Source organism: Aquarana catesbeiana, linkage group LG05, assembly GCF_042186555.1.
Source record: "Aquarana catesbeiana isolate 2022-GZ linkage group LG05, ASM4218655v1, whole genome shotgun sequence".
NCBI classification, from domain to species: domain Eukaryota; kingdom Metazoa; phylum Chordata; class Amphibia; order Anura; family Ranidae; genus Aquarana; species Aquarana catesbeiana.
Window position 1 is genome coordinate 129,783,457 of NC_133328.1, and position 25,790 is coordinate 129,809,246.

Consider the following 25,790-nt stretch of genomic DNA (forward strand, 5'->3'; position numbering starts at 1 on the left):
ACAGAGCGCTGGGTTCAGGAGAGCGCAATACACAGAGCGCTGGGTTCAGGAGAGCGTAATACACAGAGCGCTGGGTTCAGGAGAGTGTAATACACAGAGCGCTGGGTTCAGGAGAGTGTAATACACAGAGCGCTGGGTTCAGGAGAGCGTAATTCACAGAGCGTTGGGTTCAGGAGAGCGTAATACACATAACAGTGAAAATGAATCTGACCATCCAGGGCCTATTTTATGGAAGGGGCCTGATGCTGCAGCTCCAATAGCCTCTATGTTAATCCGGCCCTGAATCTAACCCTCAATGATAAAGCTGCAATCAGTTAGTAAATGAATTTCATGATTGGCAAAAAATGTGTAAACAAAATTAGAGCTGCACAAAAATTACAATACACTTCACAAAATTGATATGATGTTAAAGTGGTTGTAAAGTCAGAAGGTTTTTTATCTTAATGCATTCTATGCATTAAGATAAAAAGCCATCTGTGTGCAGCAGTCCCCCTCAGCCTCCCTAATACTTACCTGAGCCCATCTAGATCCAGCGATGTTGCAGGAGTGCCTCAGCTGCCCTGGACTCCAAGCCTCCTTGGCTGAGACAGCAGCGCCGCGCCATTGGCTCCCGCTGCTGTCAGTCAGTCAGCCAATTAGCAGAGAAAGGGGGCAGGGACGGGCGCAGCTCCATGTCTGAATTGACAGCTTGGCTCGGGTGCCCCCATAGGAATTGCTTGCTGTGAGGGCACTCAAATGAAGGGAGGGGCCATGAGCACCAAAGAGGGACCCGAAAAGAAGAGGATCCGGGCTGCTCTGTGAAAAACCACTACACAGGCCAAGTATAACATGTTTGTTATTTTTAACAAAAAGCGCAGTAAATACTTTGAAAATATGACATTGCCTTTAACCACTTGACCACTGGGCACTTAAACCCCCTTCCTAACCAGACCGATTTTCAGCTTTCGGTGCTCTCACACTTTGAATGACAATTACTCAGTCATTCAACACTGTACCCATTTGAAATGTTTGTCCTTTTTTTCATACAAATAGAGCTTTATTTTGGTGGTATTTAATCACAAGTTAAAATTTATTGCCATAGTATTGCCATAGTATTGCCAGAGTATTGCCAGAGTATTGCCAGAGTACTGGCAGAGTATGGGCACTGAGCAGCGCTGTGGGCTGGATCTGTAGTGCCCACAGCACTGCTAACAATCTCTCCCTCTCTGCTTTCACACTGTACCGATCGGTACAGAGATGGGAGGGAGAAATCGGCGTCATGACATGATGTTCCGTCATTTGACGGATCGATCACGTGGTAAATGGCCGCTATCAGCAGGCTATGGCCTGGTCAGCATGTGGTTAAATTAAAAGGCAGTTCACGCTGTTTCTTTTCAAAAGACAATTTTTGGCATTTTTTTGTGAATTTTTGACAGGTTTTCAGTGCATGCATCGTGCAAAATGCAGTAGAAATTCTGCTTGCAGAACCTTTTTTTAAAAACAAATGGATCAGAATGCATAGATGTGTACAACAATGATGTTGAAAATAACGACAGAGATCTCAGCATGCATTTCGTGCCCTGGTGCCAACCAAAAATATGCTGAAAATGTGAAGCTGCCCCTTAAGTGAAAAAACCACCTCTGAAAAGCAAACCAATGAAAAGCAAGGCGCTAAGACATATGTGATCATTGCATTTGAACAAAGGGATAAAAAACAATCCAAATATACTTCAGAGTCCAAAGGTGAAAAAAATGTTATTTATAAGAATGATTAATAAATATTGCACAGTCCAAAAATGTTTTGTAAATCTTGCTGAAGAAAGCTCCAATCACCGTGCTCCTGGTCTTAAAGGTACCTCAGATACTCCTCACATAAGTGCTCCACCACAAAGTGTACAAAATGCATGCTTACCGATAGCATCTATGATGTGCGCCTTTGGTGTCATAGGGTACCACCCTTTTTGCACGTTGTTTTGACAACGTCCCACCTTAAGAATGGTATATGAGAAACCACCACCAGCTGATCTCCTCAAACATTAATAACCGAGACCCAGGGAGAGATAATAATCGAGGATAGTGTGATATTGTTTTATTAAAATCAAAACAAGGATTAAAAATATAAATTTGCCACTCGCATTTCAAGGTACTATAGTAAGAACCAACAGAACCAGCCCACTGAAATTGAGCTTATACTACCCCTCACCCCCCCTTCAAACTTGCTTTATAAATCTTCCTTCACTCACGTATGAATAAAAGACAACTTTATTTTCTACAAGAAAGGTATGCTGATGGACATCCCTACATGCTTGCTTGGACGGATCGCACCTTTCCTCCAGTTTACTGCAACACTCTTAAAGGATAACTAAAGGTTCCTTTTTTATTATTTTTTAAAAACAAACCTGTCATACTTGCCTCCTCTGTGCAGTTGGTTTTGCACAGAGTGGCCCTGATCCTTCTCTTTGGGGTCTCTCCGCGGCGCTCCTGGCTCCTCCTTTTCTCGAGTGCCCCATCTGAGAAGCGCGCTCCCTCGGGGAACTCGTGCAGGCGCGCTCCCGTGTCCTGCTGCTGCGTCCATTGACACAGGCAGCAGGACTCGGCCCCGCCCCCCGGGCTCCCGTGTCAGTGGATTTGATTGACAGGAGCAGGAGCATTCAATCAGGACCCGAGACTCTGGCTGGAGCTAGTGTGCTTTTTCCCAGCGCAGGAACAATCTGGCTCAGGTAAATAAAAGGGGGGTTCTGGGGGGCTGGTGAGGTTACAGGTTCATTGTCTATCTGCATACTTTCTGCATGGAGTTTGTATGTTTCCCTTTGTGTGGGGATTCTACGGGTGACCTCATTTTCTCCCAGAGTCCAGAAACCAATATGTTAATCGGGTTCCTAACAAATTGGCCACAGTTTGTGCAATTCAATATGCTTATGTAGAGACGTTAGCTTGCTAGCTTCCCAAGAGCAGGAACTGAGTAATTGAAAGCAGTAATAAACCCAAAGCAAAAACATTTATTATACTGCAGCTTACCTATTCTTACATGTATTGGCTGCATTTGTTTCCTTTTTTTGGGTTTTCTTGATTCTATTTTCATTTGGTGCTCCAGCCAGTCTAATGTTTTTCAATAGAGAAGCTTTCTTGCAGTTACAAGGATGAGACAGACCATTTAACACTGGCAGGGGTGCTTAAAATGATCAGCTTTTATTTATTTACCTAAAACCCTTATCTCAAAAGGAAAAAAAAACTTTGCTGTAACTGATTATAAAGTATTAGCTGGAATTTGGCTTCAATGTGTTAATGTATTTAAATCTGCTAATCTATGGAACGCTCCCCTCCCTCCAGACTGACAATGCTGCTGTTCAAAGGTGCCCCTGTGCTCATTCATCCAGAGTGGAGGCAGGAATACTTAAATTGATCAGCTTTTATTTTATTTTTTATATTTATTTAGGTAAAACCTTTTATCTAAGGGGGAAAAAAAATATTTGCTGTAACAGATTATTTAGTATTAGCTAAACATTATTATAGTATTAGAGCTCAGCTTCAATTTGCTAGTGTGTTGAAAGTGGTTGTAAACCTATTCCTAAACCTACTGAAGTGACCATCCTCAGGTGATACCCAGATATTACCAAATCACCCTACATAAGTTGTATCTGTCTATCTGCATCCATCTCTTATCTACATCTGTTCAAAGTCCAGAATTAATACAGCTTGTCTGAGCTTCCAGAAAGCAGCGGGCGGATAGCTGAAGTTGCACTCTGCAGAGCTTAGTGAGAGCTGATTGAAGGAAGTGACCCCCCCCCCCCCCCCCTTCACTCAACACATGGGAACAGAGCTGAGGTTGTCAATCACAGGCAGTGTGCTGGAACTCTATCCCTTATCACCTTTTTACCTCATCAGAAAGATTATCGCTCTAGGTATGATCCCAATTCACAGCATCCTTGCAGTATGGAGATGAAGGGTTCAGGCTGAGCAGAAGCAATTAGTAGAAAAAGGAAGATGGACGGCCGCGCTCCAATATAACACCTTTATTGTAAAACGCTATCCACACTGTACCTTTGCCTCTGTTGGTGAATGGATTACGTTTTACAATGAAGGTGTTGTATTGGAGTGCGGCTGTCCATCTTCCTTTTTCTACTAACTCCTTTTTACCTCTTGGTGTTAGACAAAGTAGGCAGAACGGGGCAGCAGACAAATGACACTTAGTGCTCTGGATTGAGACACCCTATAGAGGGATATGCTTTTTCATATTTCATGTCTGAGGTTTACAACCACTTTAAATCTGCTAGTACATCTAACACTCCCCTCCCCCCTGCGACTGACCATCCTGCTTTGCAAATCTGCCCCCCGTGCTCGTTTATCCAGAGTAGTGTCTGTACACACAGAAGGTTTGTTACTGGCCAGATCACCAGGTGAAAAACACAGGAGAAAAGCCTAAAAAAGAAAACGAATACATGACTACATCCAATGATTGGTAAACTGCAATATATTACATTTTTGGTTTTGGGTTTAATATCACTTTAACCAGTTCCAGATTGCCCATCACACATATACTGCAGCAGGGTGGCCCACTTGCGTGAAACAACATACCTGTGCGTTGTCTGCGCTCCCTGGTCTGGGGCGTGCGCGCCACTGGCGACCCGCTCCCGTTGTGTTTGGATACAGCAGGAGCCAATCAGCGGGCCCGGTGGCCACAATGGCTGCCGGCCACACGAGATCGTTCAGGCAAATATCAGAACAGCGGTCTGCCTATGTAAACGAGGCTGACCGTCGTTCTGTCACAGACAAAGAGAGAGATCTTGTGTTCCTACTAATCAGGAACACAGATCTCTCGATTTGTCTAGTGCATCCATCCCCCACAGAGTAAGAAAGCACATATTTAACCCTTTAATTGCCCATGATGTTAACCCCTTCCCTGCCAGTGTCATTTATACAGTGTCATTTTTTTTTTTTAGCAATGATCACTCTATCTTGTCACTGGTCCCCAAAAAGTGTCACTTCGGGTCCAGTTTGTCCGCTGCAATGTTTCAGTCCCGCTAAAAATCGCTGATCGCCGACATTACTAGTAAAAAGTCCCTAAATCTATCCTGTAGTTTGTAGACGCAATAACTTTTGCGCAAACCAATCAATATACGCTAAATGGGATTTGTTTTACCAAAAATATGTAGCCAAATACAAATTGGCCTAAATTGCTGAAGACATTTGATTTTTTTCATATTTTTATTGGATATGTTTTATAGCAGAAATTAAAAAATATTTTTTTTTTTTTGTTTTTTTTTTTTCAAAATTGTCAGACATCAATTTTATTTGAGTACAGCATCACAGCACAGCGCAGTTGTCAGTTAAAGTAACGCAGTGCCATATCGCAAAAAACGGCCTGGTCATTAAGGGGGTAAATCCTTCCAGGGCTGAAGTGGTTAATAAAACACTGCAGGCAACTTATGTTTTTGAGAACCTCTCCACAAAACATATGTTGTTCTACATAAATTTTAACAAATCTAGGAACTTTGGATTGAATGTCACCTCCCAAATATCTTCAACCTGAGCAACATGACCATACTTCCATTGGCCGGCACCCATTTTTAGCTTCTGCTGTGACTAATCACACGTGCCCCCACTCAGAAGTGCAGAATCACGTATATATATATATATATATATATATATATATATATATATATATGCGATTCTGCACAGAACGGCCGTCCTGTAGCAGTAAATCTGCTATAGGGCGGTCGGTAAGTGGATAATAAACCACTTTCCCTCATTTTCCTAACTATCACCCAATAGACCCAGTAAAAGGACAGCCTGTTTTATGTTAATATATGAAGGGATCAGCAGAACTCTCCATTATATAGTTTAGACTGGAAAACCATTTTGAATGTTGAAGGATTGTTAACTTTTAAAGTAGTCAAAAACCTCACAAAAGAGTACTTGATTTTGTAGAGCACTCCAAGAAAAACAGGATCTTTTTTTAAAAAATATCTAAAGTTTTCACCCTTACTTTGTCCATGTTTCCTCTTGATACACTCTGCAACATTCTGCTTCCTCTCTGAGGACATGTGTATACTGCAGTGGTGACTGAGCATATAAGTTTTACTATGTTGGCTAGGGCAGTGCACTGCACATTGGCATGGCTGCTTATATTCCAACTCTAGAGCATGCAGAAAGGAGTGACAATGCTTACGCTGAATAGAGTAAGCGTTGTCACCCCAGAAATAAGAGCGCCTGAGTATACACTGTTTTAGTAAGATCACCAGGTATGGTTTCAATGAAAACAGACAATATAAAAAATGAACTTTTGACATTATAGATACATATGCAACAACAGATTTGGTTTATGTGCTTAGGATTAGATGCATGCAAAGGCTAATATAAAATACATTTCTTTATTAAATACAAGTTAAAACCAGCAACATCAAATAAAAAGTTACAATCAATACATCAAAGGTACATCTCATACCTTGATTCCATCATGTAAAGTTATCTTCAATGATAATTTGTCAATGGTATTGAACCTCAACGCATTTCAGCTCATAGGGAGTCTTCATCATGAGATGAACAATAATAAAAACCAATGATGCGTGAAAAGAATGAGTGCATGTCCACAAAAACCCTAGATAGATTTTGGTACGATGCAAGAGATGCTAAACCCAGCCACAACATACAGGGAAGATTGAACATCTGGTGTATGTGGAGAGATATGGAAAGGCCCAGCACTTGGTATGCAAGCACGACAAGGTAATCACAGCAATTTCTTGAGCTTGGATACCATGTGCTAGGCTTTTCCATATCTCTCTATATACACCAGATGTTAAATCTTCCCTGTGTGTTGTGGCTGGGTTTGGCATCTCTTGCATCATACCAAAATCCACCTAGGGCTTCTGTGGACACGCGCTCATTCTTTTCACACATTATTGGTTTTTATTATTGTTCACTCCTGATGAAGACTCTGAGTTGAAATGTGTTGAGGTTCAATACAATTGACAGATTATCATTGAAGACAACTTTACATGATGAAATCCAGACATGAGATGTACCTGATTGATACCTGTATTGATTGTAACTTTTTATTTTATTTTGCTGGTTTTAATTTGTATAAAGAAATATCTTTTTTTATTAGCCTTTTATGATTCTGGGTGCCTGTGCAAAGTCCTATTCCATATTCTTCTCCATATTGCACTACGGATGGGGTACCCAGACATATAATTTGGTCAGGTGAGAGCAATAAGAGACTACATATGAAGGCTTTCTCTGGTCTTCTAAGCCAGTGTTTCTCAACTCTAGTCCTCAAGGCACCCCAACAGGTCATATTTTCAAGAATTCCCTCAGATGAAACAGCTGTGGTAATTACTAAGGCAGTGAAACTGATCACCTGTGCAAAATAACAGAAAGCCTGAAAACATGACCTGTTGGGGCGCCTTGAGGACTGGAGTTGAGAAACACTGTTCTAAACAATGTACAATATGTTCAACCTTATTATATCTCCAGCTTACAGGCTCTGTGTTATCATGTTTCCTTTCCTGATGTCACAGTAATGATCTCCTTTCATGTGGATGACAGTTCCCTGTGATCTCATAATTAGGCAGGCATAGCCATACCTACTATGCGTTTAGAGTATGTATGGATGCCATGCTCACAATAAAACAATCTGTATTGTAGCAATATCTTCTAGCTGAATGATCCCATAAAAGTGATTTGAATTGTTTGGATGCACAGTTGTATTTCATCAACGCATGATATTTGTTCTTGGATGTTGAAGTCATAAATGGATAAAAAGATCTCCAAAGGAGAACATGAAATTGTATGAAACATTATTTCCAAGTCAGCTATTTATTTCCTATATTTAGACCAGCGTATTTGAACCTGTAAACAATGGCCTGCCGATGTTTATTATCGACTAGCGCTCAGCCTGGCTTCTTGCTTCATTGTGTGCATAACTGGTGCCCAGTGGGATAGAGAGAAGCTATGCTTGGGATAAATGGTGTGAACAAAAGCCTTTAAACTGCTTTCTGTAGCTTATTTTTTGCCTACATTCAATTTGAGTGGAAATGACTCGCCTCTGCCACCTTCACAGCTGCACACAAGAAGAAATCAGCAGCTTTATGCTTTGAAAATGCAAATGCTGCCTCTTATGAACAGTTCTCACACAGGTAGATGAATGCATTGGGCTTTAAATATGGCTTCTTTTTTGAAGACCATATCAAATTTGATGCAGCCAGTCCGAAACAAACAAATATTTATATTTATGTGTCCACCCCATACTGTATGGGGGCATGCAGAAAAATGTGTCTTTTTTATTTCTATAGTTGTTCTCATGCCTAAAGAATCTTTTTGTTTTTCACTTTTGCCTATTTTAAATGTTGCATGTGTGGGTCATGTCTATGTTGGAAAGGAAAAGCATATTTTTTGAAGGGGAGGTGGATAACAAATGAATATGCAAATTTTTCCAAATAAAATATGAATCTGTATTCAAAGTGCATCTTAGCACAAGCACGTAATATATTGCAGTTTACCAGTGCTTAGATGTGGTGGCCGTCCAGGCTTTCTTTTTCCTTTTTCACCCTGTAATCCTGCAAGTAACACACTTCCTGTCCCTTCTCTATTGTATCTATAAAATGAGCTGTGGTTGTCACACAGGCAGGACCTCAAACATGTTTACATTTTTTCATCTCCATTATATGGTGGAATGATGGGAATAGCAGTTGAAGTTATTTGTGTTTTCTTTTAAAGTGACATTTAAACCTTCTGTTTTTTTTTAAACTAATATAACACACATGTTGTACTTACCTGCTCTCTGCAATGGTTTTGCACAGAGCAGCCCTGATCCTCCTTTTCTGGGGTCCCCCACCAGAGCGCAAGGTCCCTCCTCTTTGGCAAGTGTCCCCAGGGAAAGCCACTTTCCATGGGGGCACTTATGCGTGCTCGATCCCAAGCAGCCCATCCTCCGTCTATTGACACAGACTGAGTGACTCGGCCCTGCCCCCCACCCCCCAGTTTTTTATTGACAGCAGCAGGAGCCAATGGCTGCTGTTGCTATCGATTTGCCCAATGAGGAGGGAGGCAGCGGTGAGGATCGGATCGGCTTAGGTAAGAAAAAGGGGGAGCTGGAGGGCTCCTGCAGCACAGAAGGTTTTTTGGAATATAATGCATCAAGTTAAAAAACCTTGCTGCTTTAGATCCACTTTAAGGTCCCAGGAAGTGACAAGGGCACAGCATTCCTGGCAAGAAATAACAGGTACTTGCTGTACTTAGGAAAAATCTTTTTATTCTAAAAAGTGAAAAAAAAAGCAGCTATATATGTGAGCGGCACAGTGGTGTAGTGGGTAGCACTCTCAGCAGTAAAAAGGGTTGCTGGTTCGAATCCCAACCACGACACTACCTGCCTGGAGTTTGCATGTTCTCCCTGTGCCTGCGTGGGTTTCCTCCAGGTACTCCGGTTTCCTCCCACACTCCAAAGACATGCTGGTAGGTTAATTGGCTTCTGTCCGAAAAATTGTCCCTAGTATATAAATGTGAGTTGGGGACCTTGGATTGTGGGCTCTTTGAGGGTAGGGACCGATGTGAGTGTGCGATGTATGTGTAAATTGACAGCGCTATATGGGTACCTTAAAATAAAGTAGTGATAATTGTAGATATGCACCCACACTCTCTCAGGTTGAACTGGATGGACTGGTGTCTTTATTCAACCTTACTAACTATGTAACTACGGTATGTAACTATTACATTTTTAGTTTAGTTATGCTTAACAGGACCTGTACTGTGTCCGAAAAGGCAAACAAAGGATTAGTCACCAGTCCGTAGACACCCTACAGCTGATTTCCCCATAACTGTCTTAAGCTAGGTATACACAGGAAGTTTTTCTTTCGATCAATGTCGCTGAGAGGTTGCCGTACTAACTAAGCCTGACGGCCAAAACACGCTAGCTGCTTTACAGTTGTTATGCATGTTATTTCAATAAAAAATAGACCACTAGTTGATGTTATCCCAAATGCCAACTTTTTCCTCTAGTGATCCATGCTACACAGAGGCATTGGCAGCCTGACAGTCTGAGCACCGGGTGGAGCTGGGAATTTGAGACAGTGGAAGTTCTAATACACTTGTTTCCATTTGGTTTTCCAGCATGCTCGTTCGACAGAAGCCAGTGTAAGGACTGGCTTCCGTCGGACAGGCTGCTGTACACACTGGTTGAATGTTGGCTGGTTTCTGTTGAACCGGCTGATACTGGCCAATATTTGACTCGTGTGTACCAGCCTCTTTAGTATGTCTTGTTCTGTGTGTTATTACAGTACATGCAGCACCAATTATTGACCAATCCCTCCCCTAATTGGAGCTCTACTGTACATGGAGTTGCAGAAATTCAGGTATTCACATTGGCTGAATTTAAATATACACTGAATAATTTTGATCAAAACATAGTTGCAAACGTTGTTTTTAGATCTTCCTGAAGTTCATAAAGTCCAGATGTCAGTCCAGATTGATGTGGTCATTTTTTCAGCTGCAATTTACATAAACAATTCCATCAGCCTCAGATCCTTGAGCAACAGAAATTTCCCAGCATACGAGTTACAGGAAGATTTTGTCAGCCACTCCTGCAGAATTTCTCTGCGAACTCCTTACTTTAATAGCCAAAAAAAAGAATCCAATGTGAATACAGCCATTTGTATTGTCTTTTCCCACTCTGTTCCCCAGGGTCCTATAGCTTTGATTAGATTTAAGCCATATTGAATGATCTGTATTTCTCCATACCTTCTGGGAATAGCTGTGAATTGTACTACTGGGATTATAAGTCTACTCTTTGCATTTTCCTCTCAACCTCTTTCTATAAATAATGAGTTATTTTCTTTCTTTTTTTTTCAGAAAAACATTCTTAATTTGATGCACAGCTTCCCCGAAAAAATAAGATGCAGCTTTCATGTCACGCAACAGAGTACACCAATTTGTCCAGATCTTCAGCCATTTATCACTGGTGAGTGGGTCCTTATGGCTGGATACAGTTCAAATATTCATCATGAATTACTGGAACACACTACTGAGGAATGTAGAGGCCTCTCCACTTATGGAATGTTGGGAAATCAACAACAACTGGATGATTTTTTTTCTACAAACTCCGTTTTATTTTTAGCTTGAGGAAGTCCCTGCGGAAAGATTTGTCTTGCCCAGAAATCCTGTTTTTCACCATCCTTTTAATGAGCTGAAATGTTTACAAACTACTAGATAAATGACTATATATCTTCCCTGTGCATGTACCTGCCTTATATTGTAGGGTTTGGTAGTCCCAAAGGAAGAATATATTGAAATGCAGGAAATACATGGTTACAGCTACTCTTATATTTAGCAGCTTTCACCTGGAAGTAGCTTTTTACATAATTTAATTGCTGTGTTTTTTGGATTGCATTTCATGTTCAGAGATTTAAAAATGATCTCCCCTATAGTAGTCAGTATTCCAGGCATTCAGTGTCCTTGCTGAACTTTTGCTGAGATGTTCCAACCAATAACCCAAATAGAGATTCTGTTGTCTGTAAAGACAGGCTTGTACAGAGAGAAAAACCATGAAGCCAATCCTCTATGCCACACTGCTGAGCAGCAAGTGAAGAAAGCAGAGCAAGCATGTGTAACAAGCAAATATTGCTTCCTCCATGCACATATATAAATAGAATATACACTTAGGTTAATTATAATCACTTATGAATTTCTTTTCTAAAAGCTCTAAATGATCATTAAACACTAACTAGCAAGTAAAACACACATAAATATCTTTTTATAAATCAATCTACCTACGATATTTAATCCAGTGCTATACCCTGCAGTTCTTTTTCTGCCACAGGATGTCCTTAGATTTTCTGGTTGAATGACACCCAGCATCCCTCAATGCAGAATAAAGCGGACATACTGCAAGTGCAGGACGTCTAGGGCCCGCTGCCTGAAGGGGAGTCACCATGGCACTCTGCAATCAGGTGCCATGGTGACAATAGCACACAAAACACTTCCAGTGCTTAGAGTACTGCCATTAAGTCTCAATATCATGCAGACTCTCAACAGTAGTGTGGTATGCTTTGTCGGTGCAGCCCTCCTCACATGGAGGAATCTAGTAGGTAACTATAAAAAAGCACACTGGAGGGTGCAAAGGCCTAGTGCATTACCAAAGGTTTATTAGTATAAAGAACAAATGGCCAAATTTATACTCACAATAATAGGAAATATATAGGTGTAGTAATACACCAAATCATGGTCCAGTGCGGGTGTCATATGCCATTGCAGGGGTTGCACGTGAGTACACCCCTCACATTTTTGTAAATATCTTATTATATCTATTCATGTGACAACACTCAAGAAATTACACTTTGCTGTAATGTAAAGTAGTGAGTGTACAGCTTGTATAACAGTGTAAATTTGCGGTCCCCTCAAAATATCTCAACACACAGTCATTAAAGCGGAGTTCCAACCATTTAAAAGTTAGCAGCTACAAAAAGTGTAGCTGCTGACTTTTAATAAGACACCCACCTGTCCCACGGTCCAGTGATGTGGGTGCAGGAAGCCTCGCTCTTCTCCCCCTCCTCTCCGAGGCGCCGGCATTCTAACAGTGGCCGCCTGGCTGTGGCTTCACAGCCAGGACGCGCATGCGCGAACCGCGCTGCTCGCTGTGAATGGCCGGGCAATCTTCTGGGACCTGTGATGTGTCCCGGAAGATTGCAGGGAGGGGGGAGAGGTGAACCTCCTTCCGGTGCCATAGAGCAGGGGAGGAAGTGGGAGCTGGGTGCCCGTAAAAATAGAGTAACCGGCTCCTCCCGCAAAAAAATGACATGCCAAATGTGGCATGTCAGGGGTCACCTGCACTTAAAGCAGAAGTTCCATTTTTGGGTGGAACTCCACTTTAATGTCTAAACCGCTGGCAACAAAAGTGAGTACACCCCTAAGTGAAAATGTCCAAATTGGGCCCAATTAGCCATTTTCCCTCCCTGGTGTCATGTGACTTGTTAGTGTTACAAGGTCTCAGGTGTGAATGGGGAACAGGTGTGTTAAATTTGATGTTATCACTCTCACTCTCTCATACTGGTCACTGCAAGTTCAGCATGGCACATCATGGCAAAGAACTCTCTGAGGATCTGAAAAAAAGAATTGTTGCTCTACATAAAGATGGCCTAGGCTATAAGAAGATTGCCAAGACCCTTAAACTGAGCTGCAGCACGGTGGCAAAGACCATACAGCGGTTTAATAGGACAGGTTCCACTCAGAACAGGCCTTGCCATGGTTGACCAAAGAAGTTGAGTGCACGTGCTCAGCATCATATCCAGAGGTTATCTTTGGGAAATAGGCATATGAGTGCTGCCAGCATTGCTGCAGAGGTTGAAGGGGTGGGGTGGGGGCCTGTCAGTGCTCAGACCATACGCCGCACACTGCATCAAATTGGTCTGCATGGCTGTCATCCCAGAAGGAAGCCTCTTCTAAAGATGATGTACAATGAAGCCTGCAGACAGTTTGCTGAAGACAAGCAGACTAAGGACATGGGTTACTGGAACCATGTCCTGTGGTCTGATGAAACCAAGATAAACTTATTTGGTTCAGATGGTGTCAAGCATGTGTGGCACAACCAGGTGAGGAGTACAAAGACAAGTGTGTCTTGCCTACAGTCAAGCATGGTGGTGGGAGTGTCATGGTCTGGGACTGCTTGAGTGCTGCCGGCACTGGGGAGCTACATTTCATTGTGAAAACCATGAATGCTAACATGTACTGTAACATACTGAAGCAGAGCATGATCCCGCCTCCCTTTGGAGACTGGGCCGTAGGGCAGTATTCCAACATAATGACCCTAAACACACCTCCAAGACGACAAATGCCTTGCTAAAGAAGCTGAGGGTAAAGGTGATGGACTGGTCTCCAGACCTAAACCCTATTGAGCATCTGTGGGGCATCCTCAAACGGAGGGTGGAGGAGCGCAAGGTCTCTAACATCCACAACTCAGTGATTTCATCATGGAGGAGTGGAAGAGGACCCCAGTGGCTCTCGTGAACTCCATGCCCAAGAGGGTTAAGGCAGTGCTGGAAAATATTGGTGGCCACACAAAATATTGACACTTTGGGCCCAATTTGGACATTTTCACTTAGGGGTGTGCTCACTTTTGTTGCCAGCGGTTTAGACATTAATGGCTGTTTTGAGTTATTTTGAGGGGACAGCAAATTTACACTGTTATACAAGCTGTACACTCACTACTTTACATTGTAGCAAAATGTCATTTCTTCAGTGTTGTCACATGAAAAGATATAATAAAATATTTACAAAAATGTTGGGGGGTGTACTCACTTTTGTGAGATACTGTGTGTGTGCATATATATATATATTAGGGCTGTTACTGATTAAAATTTTCGTGTTCGATTAATCGAATTTTTTTTTAATCGATTAATCGACTAATTTTGATTAATTATAACGCACATACAGATCCAACTACTTTTAGCTGATTTAGCACCGTTGTTATGGCAACGGCCGAAGCCAGACATAGCGGGGCATGGCTAGGACATCACACGTCATAAACTCAGCCTTACCGTGCCCATAATTGCAGCCTCACCGTGCCCATAATCGCAGCCTTACCGTGCCCATAATCGCAGCCTCACCGTGCCCATAATCGCAGCCTTACCGTGCCCATAATGCAGTCTCACCATGCCCATAATCTCAGCCTTACCTTGCCTATAATCGCAGCCTCACCGTTCCCATAATGCAGTCTCACCGTTCCCATAATGCAGTCTCACCGTTCCCATAATGCAGTCTCACCGTTCCCATAATGCAGTCTCACTGTTCCCATAATCGCAGCCTCACCGTTCCCATAATCGCAGCCTCACCGTGCCCATAATCGCAGCCTCACCGTGCCCATAATCGCAGCCTCACCGTGCCCATGATGCTGTCTCACCGTGCCCATAATCAGAGCCTCGCCGTGCCTATAATTGCAGCCTCACCGTGCCCATAATGCTGTCTCACTGTGCCCATAATCGCAGCCTCACCATGCCTATAATGGCAGCCTCACCGTGCCCATAATGCAGTCTCACCATGCCAATAATGCAGTCTCACTGTGCCCGTAATCGCAGCCTCACTATAGTCAGTGCCTGTGCCTGGATTACACAGTCTGCGGGCATCTCCCGCTGTGTGTCTCGGAGCTGAGTGTGAAAACTTTGGCCACGCTGGGAGAAAAGTCCCGCCCTCCTCCTAGATCAGCTCGTGTGATAGACAGAACACTGCGGACTTTTTTCACAGCTTTTTCACTCAGCTCAGAGACACACAGTGGGAGATGCCCGCAGATTGTGTATGACATGTAGTGCAGGAGGAGGGAGCGGAGCCACAGCTTGGCCCAAAGCGGCCCCATGGCAGGCAGCCTACCAATCAAAAAAATTAACGATTAATCGAGAAATTAATCGTTAATGTCCGCCCTAATATATATATATATATATATATATATATATATATATACTGTATATATATATATATATATATATATATATATATATATACTGTATATATATATATATATATATATATATATATATATAAATAAAAAAAAATATATATATATATATATATTTATTAACAGAGATTTTTTTATTGAGCAAGAACAAAAACTCAACACATACTGACAATTAATTCAATTGCACGACAGTACAGATCATAAGGAGAATTCCAAAGGTACAGACTAACCCTAGGTTGTACATCATACAGCAGAAATCGTTTACCACCATATATGCAAGAGAGAAGTATGCCCTCCACTCATATCTACCAAATTTATTTGTGGATCACCTATGTCAAATGCCTAAGGGATTGGGGTTAGGAAAATGGAGGGAGAAGGGAAAGGGGGGGAGAGGGGGGCAGGAGCAACATAGACTATAGGATATGAAAGAGGGAGCAGATGGGGGGGGGGGTTAGAGGGAGCAAAGGATAAACCAGATCAATTTACGAAGCACAAACGGGTTTCTCAATAATGAGGCTTAACCACAACCATCGATCAAATTGGACCAAATTTTATTGAACTTCTTTGGCCAATTTCTTCTCTTATATGTAATTCTATACAATGGTAACACAGAGTTAACCGTTTGCTGCCATGAGGTTTGTGTAGGGGAATTCACAGATTCCATATATTTTTAATGATGTTTAGATCTGTTGATTGAGAAGGCCACAAAAGGCTTTTTTTTTTACTTCATCTTTGTGTTAATATAACCACTGAATTATATAGCTGCATGTATGGGGGCATTCTCATCTTTAAAGTGGTTGTAAAGCCTAAACATTTTTTACCTCAATGCATTCCTTGCATTAAGGTAAAAAAATGTTTAGGTGTCAGCATCCCCCCTCACCCCCCTCCCTTTTACTTTTCCTGAGCCCATATTCTATCCAGCACCGTGCACATCTGCAGCTCTTCTCTCCCCTCACTTCCGGGTCTCAATGGCTTTGCTGGAGCACCGGGAGCTATTGGCTTTCAGTGCCGTCAATCAAAGCCAAGGAGGAGGGTGCAGGGCCGAGTCCCAATGTCTGTGCCCCCTTGGGAAGAGACTTCCCTTGGGGACACTAGACAGAGGGGAGGGACCCGAAAAGAAGAGGTTTGTGTCCGCTCTGTGCAATTTTATTGCACAGAGCAGGTAAGTACAGACATGTTTGGTATTTTTTATTTTTTTAATCACCTTTACAATCACTTTAAATGTGGGAATATCATAACAGAACCGAGTTTCCACAATAGAGCAGTAAATTAGCCTCCTGTTTAATAGCTACAACCAGACCTAAATCTTCCCACAATACAGCTGGGCATATATCTGAAATCAAAGTGCAGAATCTGACTGCAAAAATGAAAAACACTTAAAGTGATTGTAAAACCACAATTGTTTTTATTTTTTAAATAACAAACATGTCATACTTACCTGCTCTGTGCAATTGTTTTGCACAGAGCAGTCCAGATTCTCCTCTTCTTGAGTCCCCTGCCAGCGCTCCTGACTGCTCATGCCTCCCCAACCCCCCTCCAAGTGCCAACCATAGCCTCAGCCTCATTTTCAGGTGCCAAATCTGCACTCTAATCTGCCTTTGGCTACCTTGGATTGCTAGCTAGCAGGTTCACATACTGTGCAGGCACTCCTGGTGTGCATTGACTTTATTGTGCTGCCTGTTGATAATTTCAAGGTTATCTGTTGTGTTTTTATCCTTTGTACTTCCAATTAGGGTTGCACCGATACTGGTTTTGTTATCTTTTCTGATACTAAGCATTTGCACAAGTTCTTGTGCATATGCTCCAATACCTGAAGCTAATACCTTTGTGGTGCGATTTGAGCCCATACAAAATAAATGTGCTCAAATCGCACTGCAAAAAATTGTCTGTGATTTAAGCAGGAATGCAGTGCGATTCCTGTCCGCATCTTATGCAGTTTCCCCTACTGCTCCTGTGTGAACCAAGGCTTGTCATGGTGACTTCAGCATGGGTTCACACAGGAGCGGTGCAAGAAACCACATGTGATTCGGACAGGAATCGCACTGCATTCCTGTTCAAATTGCATGCGATTCTTTGCAGTGCGATTTGAGCCCATTTTTTTTGTATGGTCTCAAATCGCACCGCAGAGGTATTGATTGGTAAGTACTTGACCAAAAGTATCCGTACTCGCCAATAAAAAAAACAAAAACGGTATCAGTGCAACCCTACTTCTACTGGAGAGATCTCCCTTTACTTCCTGTTATTTCACACAAAAGGAAGTGAATCTCATATAGGGGGACACCTAGGAACAAAAGTGTAGGAAAGGGTTGAAACCTCTGTCATATTTTCATGCCATCTAAGCTTAAGAAGGATGTGAAAGGAAATCTTCTTATACAGACAGAGGTAAACATTTGACAGAGGTTTAAATTCTTCCTCGTTCATTTTAAAAGACATTTAAAAAATATATGCCAGACGTGATGTGGTTTATCTTTTTTCATCCTCTAATACCATCTATCCTAGGAATACTGTCTTTGCAGACATTGGTAATGATCTTGACTCTTATTGTAAATGGAGTGCCTGACTAATTAGGTCTATGTTTTTGCAAAGCTTTTGCGCACTTAAAAAGAAACGCACCCATTTGAGAACACAAAGGTGAAGGAATTTCACACCTCTTCCTGACCATGCTGGCACTTAAATTGGAGTTTTATGGAAACATATGGTGGGTTTTTTGCTGCTTGCCGTCTGTTTAATGTTTATATAAAACCTTATGCTTTGGTTTAATAGACTGTTCAAGTGAAGTTTCTCAGTTAGGATTATTTTCTAGTGCATTTATTCACTGCCGTTCTCAAGCTTATAATTGGCTTACATTTGTTCTTCTGTGTCGTATTAAAAAGAATGGTAGAGAAGTCCCCGCAAACGAAAATATTTCACAAACTGCTAAGAGCTGGCATTTGGGCTCCAAGTACTTAAAAATAACAGTAGAAGTATTTTAATAATGGCAAGCAATGTGCTCCAACAGGGATGTATAAAATTTAATGGTTTCATGGTCAGCATGCAGAACATAAGATAAATTGTTCGCTTTTATGAACTCGGTGACAATTATATTGTGCTGTATTTTCCCCCATTTTGAACTGATCGACATTTCTAAAATGGACTGCCCAAGATACTTTGGACTTGGGTTTTCAAACTACTATGACTTAGGCCAAATCATATACTGGGAAATCTGCTATGTGTGATTCTGATCATGTCCTTTAAATGCTAAATGTATGTAGAGCCCAACTCCAGACTTTTTTTTATGTAAAAGAAAATATAGGGACCAATAGGTTCCAAAGCCCCACAAATCAATTACCAAAAAACAAATAAATTGCAATAAAGAGCTGCGTGTTGTAAAGTGTAAAAAACCCCTATAATGTGAAAAGAAACAAAGGAATCGCGCTCTTATATCATAAATTACATATCACCATGGTGAATAAACAAATAAATTCTTCATTTAAATTATAAAAAATACATAAAAATTATGGCGTCAAATTATGCATATGGGAGAATCCAAGATGGTCATACATGAGGTCACAGGAATGAATCCAAACCGCTGTTGTCATTCATTCAATATATAGCGTATTTTTCGCACCATAAGACGCACCTGATCAAAATACACACCTGATCATAAGACACACCAAGGTTTTAGAGGAAGAAAGCGAGGAAAAAAAAATATTCCAGACCAAATGGTGTACTAAAATATTCAATAAAATATAACAGAATAATATATCAACCATGTAAAGTGAACATCAGTCAACAATGACATTAAGGACCATCATCACTGCCATTAACAAACGAGCAGAGATTTTAAGGTTCGAGTACTCTTCTAGTTTTCTGGGAACCCCAAGAACTCACCATCGCTAGTGTCAGAATTTATGAAGCTCAGTTGCTCACAATCACTGACATCACTTTCTTCGCTATCTTCATATACAATACAATCTTCAGTTCCATTTAAGGTATTGCTAATGGCACATTTTTTGAATGACTATACAACAATTTTCTCCTTCACTGAGTGCCATCATGTTTTCACCCATTCACAAACTTAAGTGATAGTGGGCCTCTTCATTCGTCCAGTAGGTGTCAGATCATGATTATCAGCAGCCTTCCATTTGTTCCACTCTTCTCGCATAAAGACTTCGAGAGGTTGCAACTGACTGGTAAGACCCCCAGGAATTACAGCTAGATGAGTCTTCACTTCTTTAAAACACTTTTTTGTAGTTACGCTAACATGTGCTCTAAACTGGTAATAAGGCTGTTTTTTTTCAGAAGCCCTCCAGGACATTTGGACCACACTTTTTCAACCCACACTCTCATTCCATTTTCGCCCATCCGTCCTTTGTCATGAACATGTACAACAACTCCTCGTGGAATCACTTCTTTTGGAAATGTTTTCCTTTTGAAAATTAGCATGGGCGGCAATTTGGTGCCGTCTGCACAGCAGGACAACACAACCGTGTAATGGGTTTTCTCATGTCCTGAGGTTTTTACGGTTATGGTTTTGGCACTTTTCAGATCAGCAGTCCTATTATTAGATGGTACATCAAAGGTTAGCGAGACTTCATCCATATTCCCAATCTGACTAATTTCAAAACCATTTTTCTTCCTAGCATCAATCACAAATTTATGAAAAGACAGAATCTCAGATTGATATTCTTTTGGCATTTTTTGCGCAGTTCTAGTTTTGGTGCGCATAACAATGTCACATCGCCTCATAAATTTGTAGCACCGCGATGGTGATCCAGTAAAATCCTGAATGCCTTTCTCTACAGCAATGTGTTTGGCTTCATATTATCATTTTTTTTATCGTTTTTTTTTTACTCATATTATCATTTTTGTAGAGACTGAGAAGCCATTATTCCGGTGATGTGTGATCCATTCTTTCACGAAGACTTCTAACTGTGGCCACTTTGCAGCATGCCCACCAAATGTGTGCTTACTTTTATTTACTTTTTACAGCTGATCCTCCTGTTTCCTCCACTCTCAGCTTTTTAGTTGGAGGTGGCGCAAAATGTCTCTCCGCTGCTCTGATTCTATGTTCCTTACCATATTTTACTACCTCCAGTTTAAAAGGAATTTTATATGCTAGTCTTTTCTGCTTCATCATATTTTCTGCTTTAGCACCTGGTCCCTGGCCCTACTGTGGGTAGCTGAGTTGGCACCTGGTTCTTGGCCCTGCTGTGGGTGGCTGAGCTGGCACCTGGTTCCTGCTGTGGGTGGCTGAGCTGGCACTTGGTCCCTGCAGTGGGTGGCTGAGCTGGCATCTGGTCCTGTCAGTGGGTGGCTGAGCTGGCACCTGGTCCCTGCAGTTGGTGGCTGAGCTGGCACCTGGTCCCTGCAGTGGGTGACTGAGCTGGCACCCGGTCCCTGCAGTGGGTGACTGAGCTGGCACCTGGTCCTGTCAGTGGGTGGCTGAGCTGGCACCTGGTCCTGTCAGTGGGTGGCTGAGCTGTCACCTGGTCCTGGCAGTGGGTGGCTAAGCTGTCACCTGGTCCCGGCAGTGGGTGACTGGGCTGGCACCTGGTCCTGTCAGTGGGTGGCTGAGCTGGCACCTGGTCACTGCAGTGGGTGGCTGAGCTGGCACCTGGTCCTCTCAGTGGGTGGCTGAGCTGGCACCTGGACCCGGCAGGGGGTGGCTGAGCTGGAACCTGGTCCCAGCAGTGGGTGGCTGAGCTGGCACCTGGTCCCGGAAATGGGTGGCTGAGCTGGCACCTGGTCTCGGCAGTGGGTGACTGAGCTGGCACCTGGTGCCTACAGTGGGTGGCTGAGATGGCACCTGGTCCCGGCAGTGGGTGACTGAGCTGGCACCTAGTACCGGAAGTGGGTAGCTGAGCTGGAACCTGGTCTCGGCAGTGGGTGACTGAGCTGGCACCTGGTGCCTGCAGTGGGTGGCTGAGCTGGCACCTGGTCCTGTCAGTGGGTGGCTGAGCTGGCACCTGGTCCCTGCAGTGGGTGGCTGAGCTGGCACCTGGTCCCAGCAGTGGGTGGCTGAGCTGGCACCTGGTCCCGGCAGTGGGTGGCTGAGCTGGCACCTGGTCCCGGAAATGGGTGGCTAAGCTGGCACCTGATCTCAGCAGTGGGTGACTGAGCTGGCACTTGGTGCCTACAGTGGGTGGCTGAGCTGGCACCTGGTCCCGGCAGTGGGTGGCTGAGCTGGCACCTGGTCCCGGCAGTGGGTGGCTGAGCTGGCATCTAGTCCCGGAAATGGGTGGCTGAGCTGGCACCTGGTCTCGGCAGTGGGTGACTGAGCTGGTGCCTGCAGTGGGTGACTGAGCTGGCACCTGGTCCTGTCAGTGGGTGGCTGAGCTGGCACCTGGTCCCAGCAGTGGGTGGCTGAGCTGGCACCTGGTCCCGGAAATGGGTGGCTGAGCTGGCACCTGGTCCCTGCAGTGTGTGGCTGAGCTGGCACCTGGTCCCTGCAGTGTGTGGCTGAGCTGGCACCTGGTCCTGTCAGTGGGTGGCTGAGCTGGCACCTGGTCCCGGCAGTGGGTGGCTGAGCTGGCACCTGGTCCCGGAAATGGGTGGCTGAGCTGGCACCTGGTCTTGGCAGTGGGTGACTGAGCTGGCACCTGGTGCCTGCAGTGGGTGACTGAGCTGGCACCTGGTGCCTGCAGTGGGTGGCTGAGCTGGCGCCTGGTCCCAGCATTGGGTGGCTGAGCTGGCACCTGGTCCCGGCAGTGGGTGGCTGAGCTGGCACCTGGTCCTGTCAGTCGGTGGCTGAGCTGGCACCTGGTCCCGGCAGTGGGTGGCTGAGCTGGCACCTGGTCCCGAAAATGGGTGGCTGAGCTGGCACCTGGTCTCGGCAGTGGGTGGCTGAGTTGGCACCTGGACCTGTCAGTGGGTGGCTGAGCTGGCACCTGGTCCCGGCAGTGGGTGGCTGAGCTGGCACCTGGTCCTGTCAGTGGGTGGCTGAGCTGGCACCTGGTCCCAGAAGTGGGTGGCTGAGCTGGGACCTGGTCCCGGAAGTGGGTGGCTGAGCTGGCACCTGGTCCCATCAGTGGGTGGCTGGGTTGGCACCTGGTCCCTGCAGGGGTGGCTGGGCTGGCACCTGGTCAGTGTTAATTACCAGTATTCTCAGAGACAGTGTTTAGTAATGCTTTTTTTTATGTACTGTATACTGTACTTCAAAAGAATGCAGGGCAGACACTGCTTGCAGATGCGATGAACTGGAAGGGACTTGGAGTGAGGCAGCGACCAATGAGGGCTAATTGTACTAGTCAGCAACAGGAGAACAGACCCAGTGCGCGGAGCAACACATAATGACGTTGTGTGGGTGTGCCTCCGCGCACTGGACCTGCTGCAAAGCTTTCTGGGCTTCTTCTACATGGGCCGCCCCCTTCCCTTGCTGTACGTGCAGGAGTTCTGTTGGGAAAAAGATGCTGCCATGGACCAGTCTGACCCCCCCCACCCCCGTGAGCTCAAGCTGACGGCATCGGCTGTGCTCCCTAACCACCGCTGGCCCGGTATGTAAAACGGTGGAGTAGATATGCGTGGTATGGGTATATACCCTTCTCTTCAGAGAAGCCTACCCCACCCACACCTAACAACTGTTTCTTAATTTTCTCCAGCAGCTCACCCCCCACAGTTATTACCGTTTGTTTCCACTTGACCCTCCCCTCTAGATTTTAAGCTCTAACGAGCAGGGCCCTCTGGTTCCTCCTGTATTGATTTGTATTGTAAGTGTACTGTCTGCCCTCATGTTGTAAAGCGCTGCATAAACTGTTGGCGCTATATAAATCCTGTTTGTTAATACTAATTTTATATATATAATATATATATATATATATATATATATATATATATATATATATATATATATATATATATATATATATATATATATATATATATATATGGTCTCTAACTAGCTAATTGTTGTTTAGTGTCTTTATTTCGGAGATTTCTGCTTAAGCTTTTTTTTTTGGTGACACACAAATAACAAGAGGGCTCATATACAGACATGGCCAAATATATAGACACCCCTGCATTTCTGTCAGATAATGCATCACTTCGCCCAAAATATTGTTGCAAATACAAATGTTTAGGCATTCTCATGTTTATTTCTTTTGTTTGTATTGTATTGCATTCCATCACCCAACCACTGCAGGGATGATAAAGAAACAACCAAACCGTATCATATATTGTGCCATTTATGCGTATAATAATAATTTTGTATGAGTTCTACAAGTGGTTACATGTTTTGTAACCTTTGTACAATACATATTTGATAATTTTAACTTATTTTTTACCGTTAAAAGTCCTGAATTTAGCTGTTGGGGTTTAATTTTGTTTGTATTGGTATGATACAAAAACGTTGAGAAACAAAAAGCAAAATCTGACACATTTCATGCAAAACTCCAAAAATGGACTGGACAAAATTATTGGCACCCTCAATTTAAGACAGCCAATCACAGTGATTGTTTGTTCAGGAACTTCGCCTCCCAGCACTAAGATCCACTTAAAAAGGCTGATACTCTCCCCAGCTACACATCTGTACCTTCCTTTAACTTTTCTGTCACTCCAGTCATCTATAAGAAGCAAGAGCAGAAGCCCTTTGAGTACTTGGCTCTCTCCCAGCCCATGTGACAGAGGTGGGTACGGTATACAAAAAATGGCAACCACCCCAATCTATAACTAGCCTTACAGACAAAGGTGGGTGCCTGGGCACCATTGTTGTGATGAGGGAGAAAGTGTAGAGTCGCATATGTAAAATTACCAGGTATTTCTGTTTTCTCCCAGTGGGTAAATGGAGTGGCAGGTGTAGGAAGGTGAGTGTGCATCTGGGACAGTACACGTGCTCTCCCCCACCCAAAAAAAAAAAAACTGGCCATGTGATTTTTTCCTTTGGTTGTCTGTCTATTCGTGTGACATCACAGATCTCTTCTTCAAGCAATGGGTGGTCCTGAATGCTGCAGAGAACATGGCTCACCTAGTTACTTGAGTACTTGGATTCTAAATCCAGGTCTTTACATTTTTGGTATTGAAATATCATTTAGGCATGTTTAAGTGCATCAGGCTTTTTTTCTGCCCATATGCTCCTCTCCTCAACATGATTAGGGTGCGTTCAGATTTTTACCCCTAATCGCTCCTGCTTCTAAACTCCTGTAAACCCCTATGTGTGCATGGACACATAGACTAATGCCCCGTTCACACGATCGGAAATTCCGCCAGCAAAAGTCCGATGTGAGCTTTTGGTCGGAAATTCCAACCGTGTGTATGCATCGAACTTTTGCTGGCGTAATTTCCGCCACCAAAAGATTGAGAGATGGTTCTCTATCGGAAATTCCAATCGTCTGTAGCAATTCCGACGCACAAAATTCCTACACATGCTCGGACACAATTCGACGCATGCTAGGACGCATTGAACTTAATTTTCTCGGCTCGTCGTAGTGTTGTACGTCACCGCATTCTTGACGGTCGAAAGTTCAGAGAACCCCTAGGTTTTTCTGACGGAAATTCCGATCGCGTGTACGCGGCATTACATAGAGGTGTGTTTAGGGGCGGAATAAAAAACGTGAAACATTTTTAAAATGGGTGTTTTTCAGCTGCAGCGTGCATAAAGCCTATAAAGCAAGACTAGCACAAGACAAAGCCATTTTTTTTTTCTCACTGGGTATTAACTTTTTACACTAATTTTGTTGATAAATACACCTCAAATGTATTTCTAGGTTTGATAACTACTAATGAAATGCTGTTATCTTGTCTAACATGAACAGAAGGAAGAATCACCGGGAGTCATCTAGCAAATTGTATTTCTCATGATCATCTGTGCTACATATGTGGACCACCTCCAATGATTGAGGCCATGTGCAAACAGCTCGAGGAACTTCACGTGCCCAGAGAACGGATTTACTTTGAAAAGTGGTGGTAGAAGAGGAATGCCAGAGGAGCCATATCCTCATTCAAGTACCAGAGATGTTCAGCTGGAAGCAAGTGTACTGTTCTCAGGGAGTAACACTGACATGCAATGACAAAAATATTTAAATAGTGTAACTGTTCGCTAAAAAACATAGCCATCACTCTGTAATTTTTTTTACAACTAGTATAACAGTCCACTAATGGAAAAGAAGATCAATGTGGAATGTTTTATAAGCAATGTATCATCTGCTGTCTTTTATTTAAATATCATTTTTAAATCTGTACTATATCTTGTCGTCTTAGTTGTCATTTACTGAAATCTCACCAGCTAACAGAAAAGTGCTGGCTAAAAATATTCCAGGAGGGTTATTTTGGTCTATGAGCTCCTACAATTTTTTCCACTAAGGCCTGGCCATTCTTGGTTCAAATCTTAGCTGGTTCAGCATTAACCTCCCGAGATTCAAACCGCTAGGTCTGAAAACACACAACAGTCCATTTGACATGGTTT

General features: G+C 43.3%; 1 protein-coding gene across 2 annotated transcripts in view; it reads left to right on the forward strand.

The window, feature by feature from the left end:
- OXNAD1 (oxidoreductase NAD binding domain containing 1) overlaps positions 1–25,571 on the forward strand; it is a 156,843-nt gene extending 131,272 nt beyond the window's left edge. For both annotated transcript variants that reach the window (XM_073630194.1, XM_073630195.1), the window contains exons 8-9: positions 10,822–10,930; positions 25,141–25,571. In XM_073630194.1, the coding sequence (XP_073486295.1) occupies positions 10,822–10,930; positions 25,141–25,295 (264 nt within the window). In that variant the 3' untranslated portion in view covers positions 25,296–25,571. The remainder of the gene's footprint in view (positions 1–10,821; positions 10,931–25,140) is intronic.
- Positions 25,572–25,790: the final 219 nt, after the last annotated feature.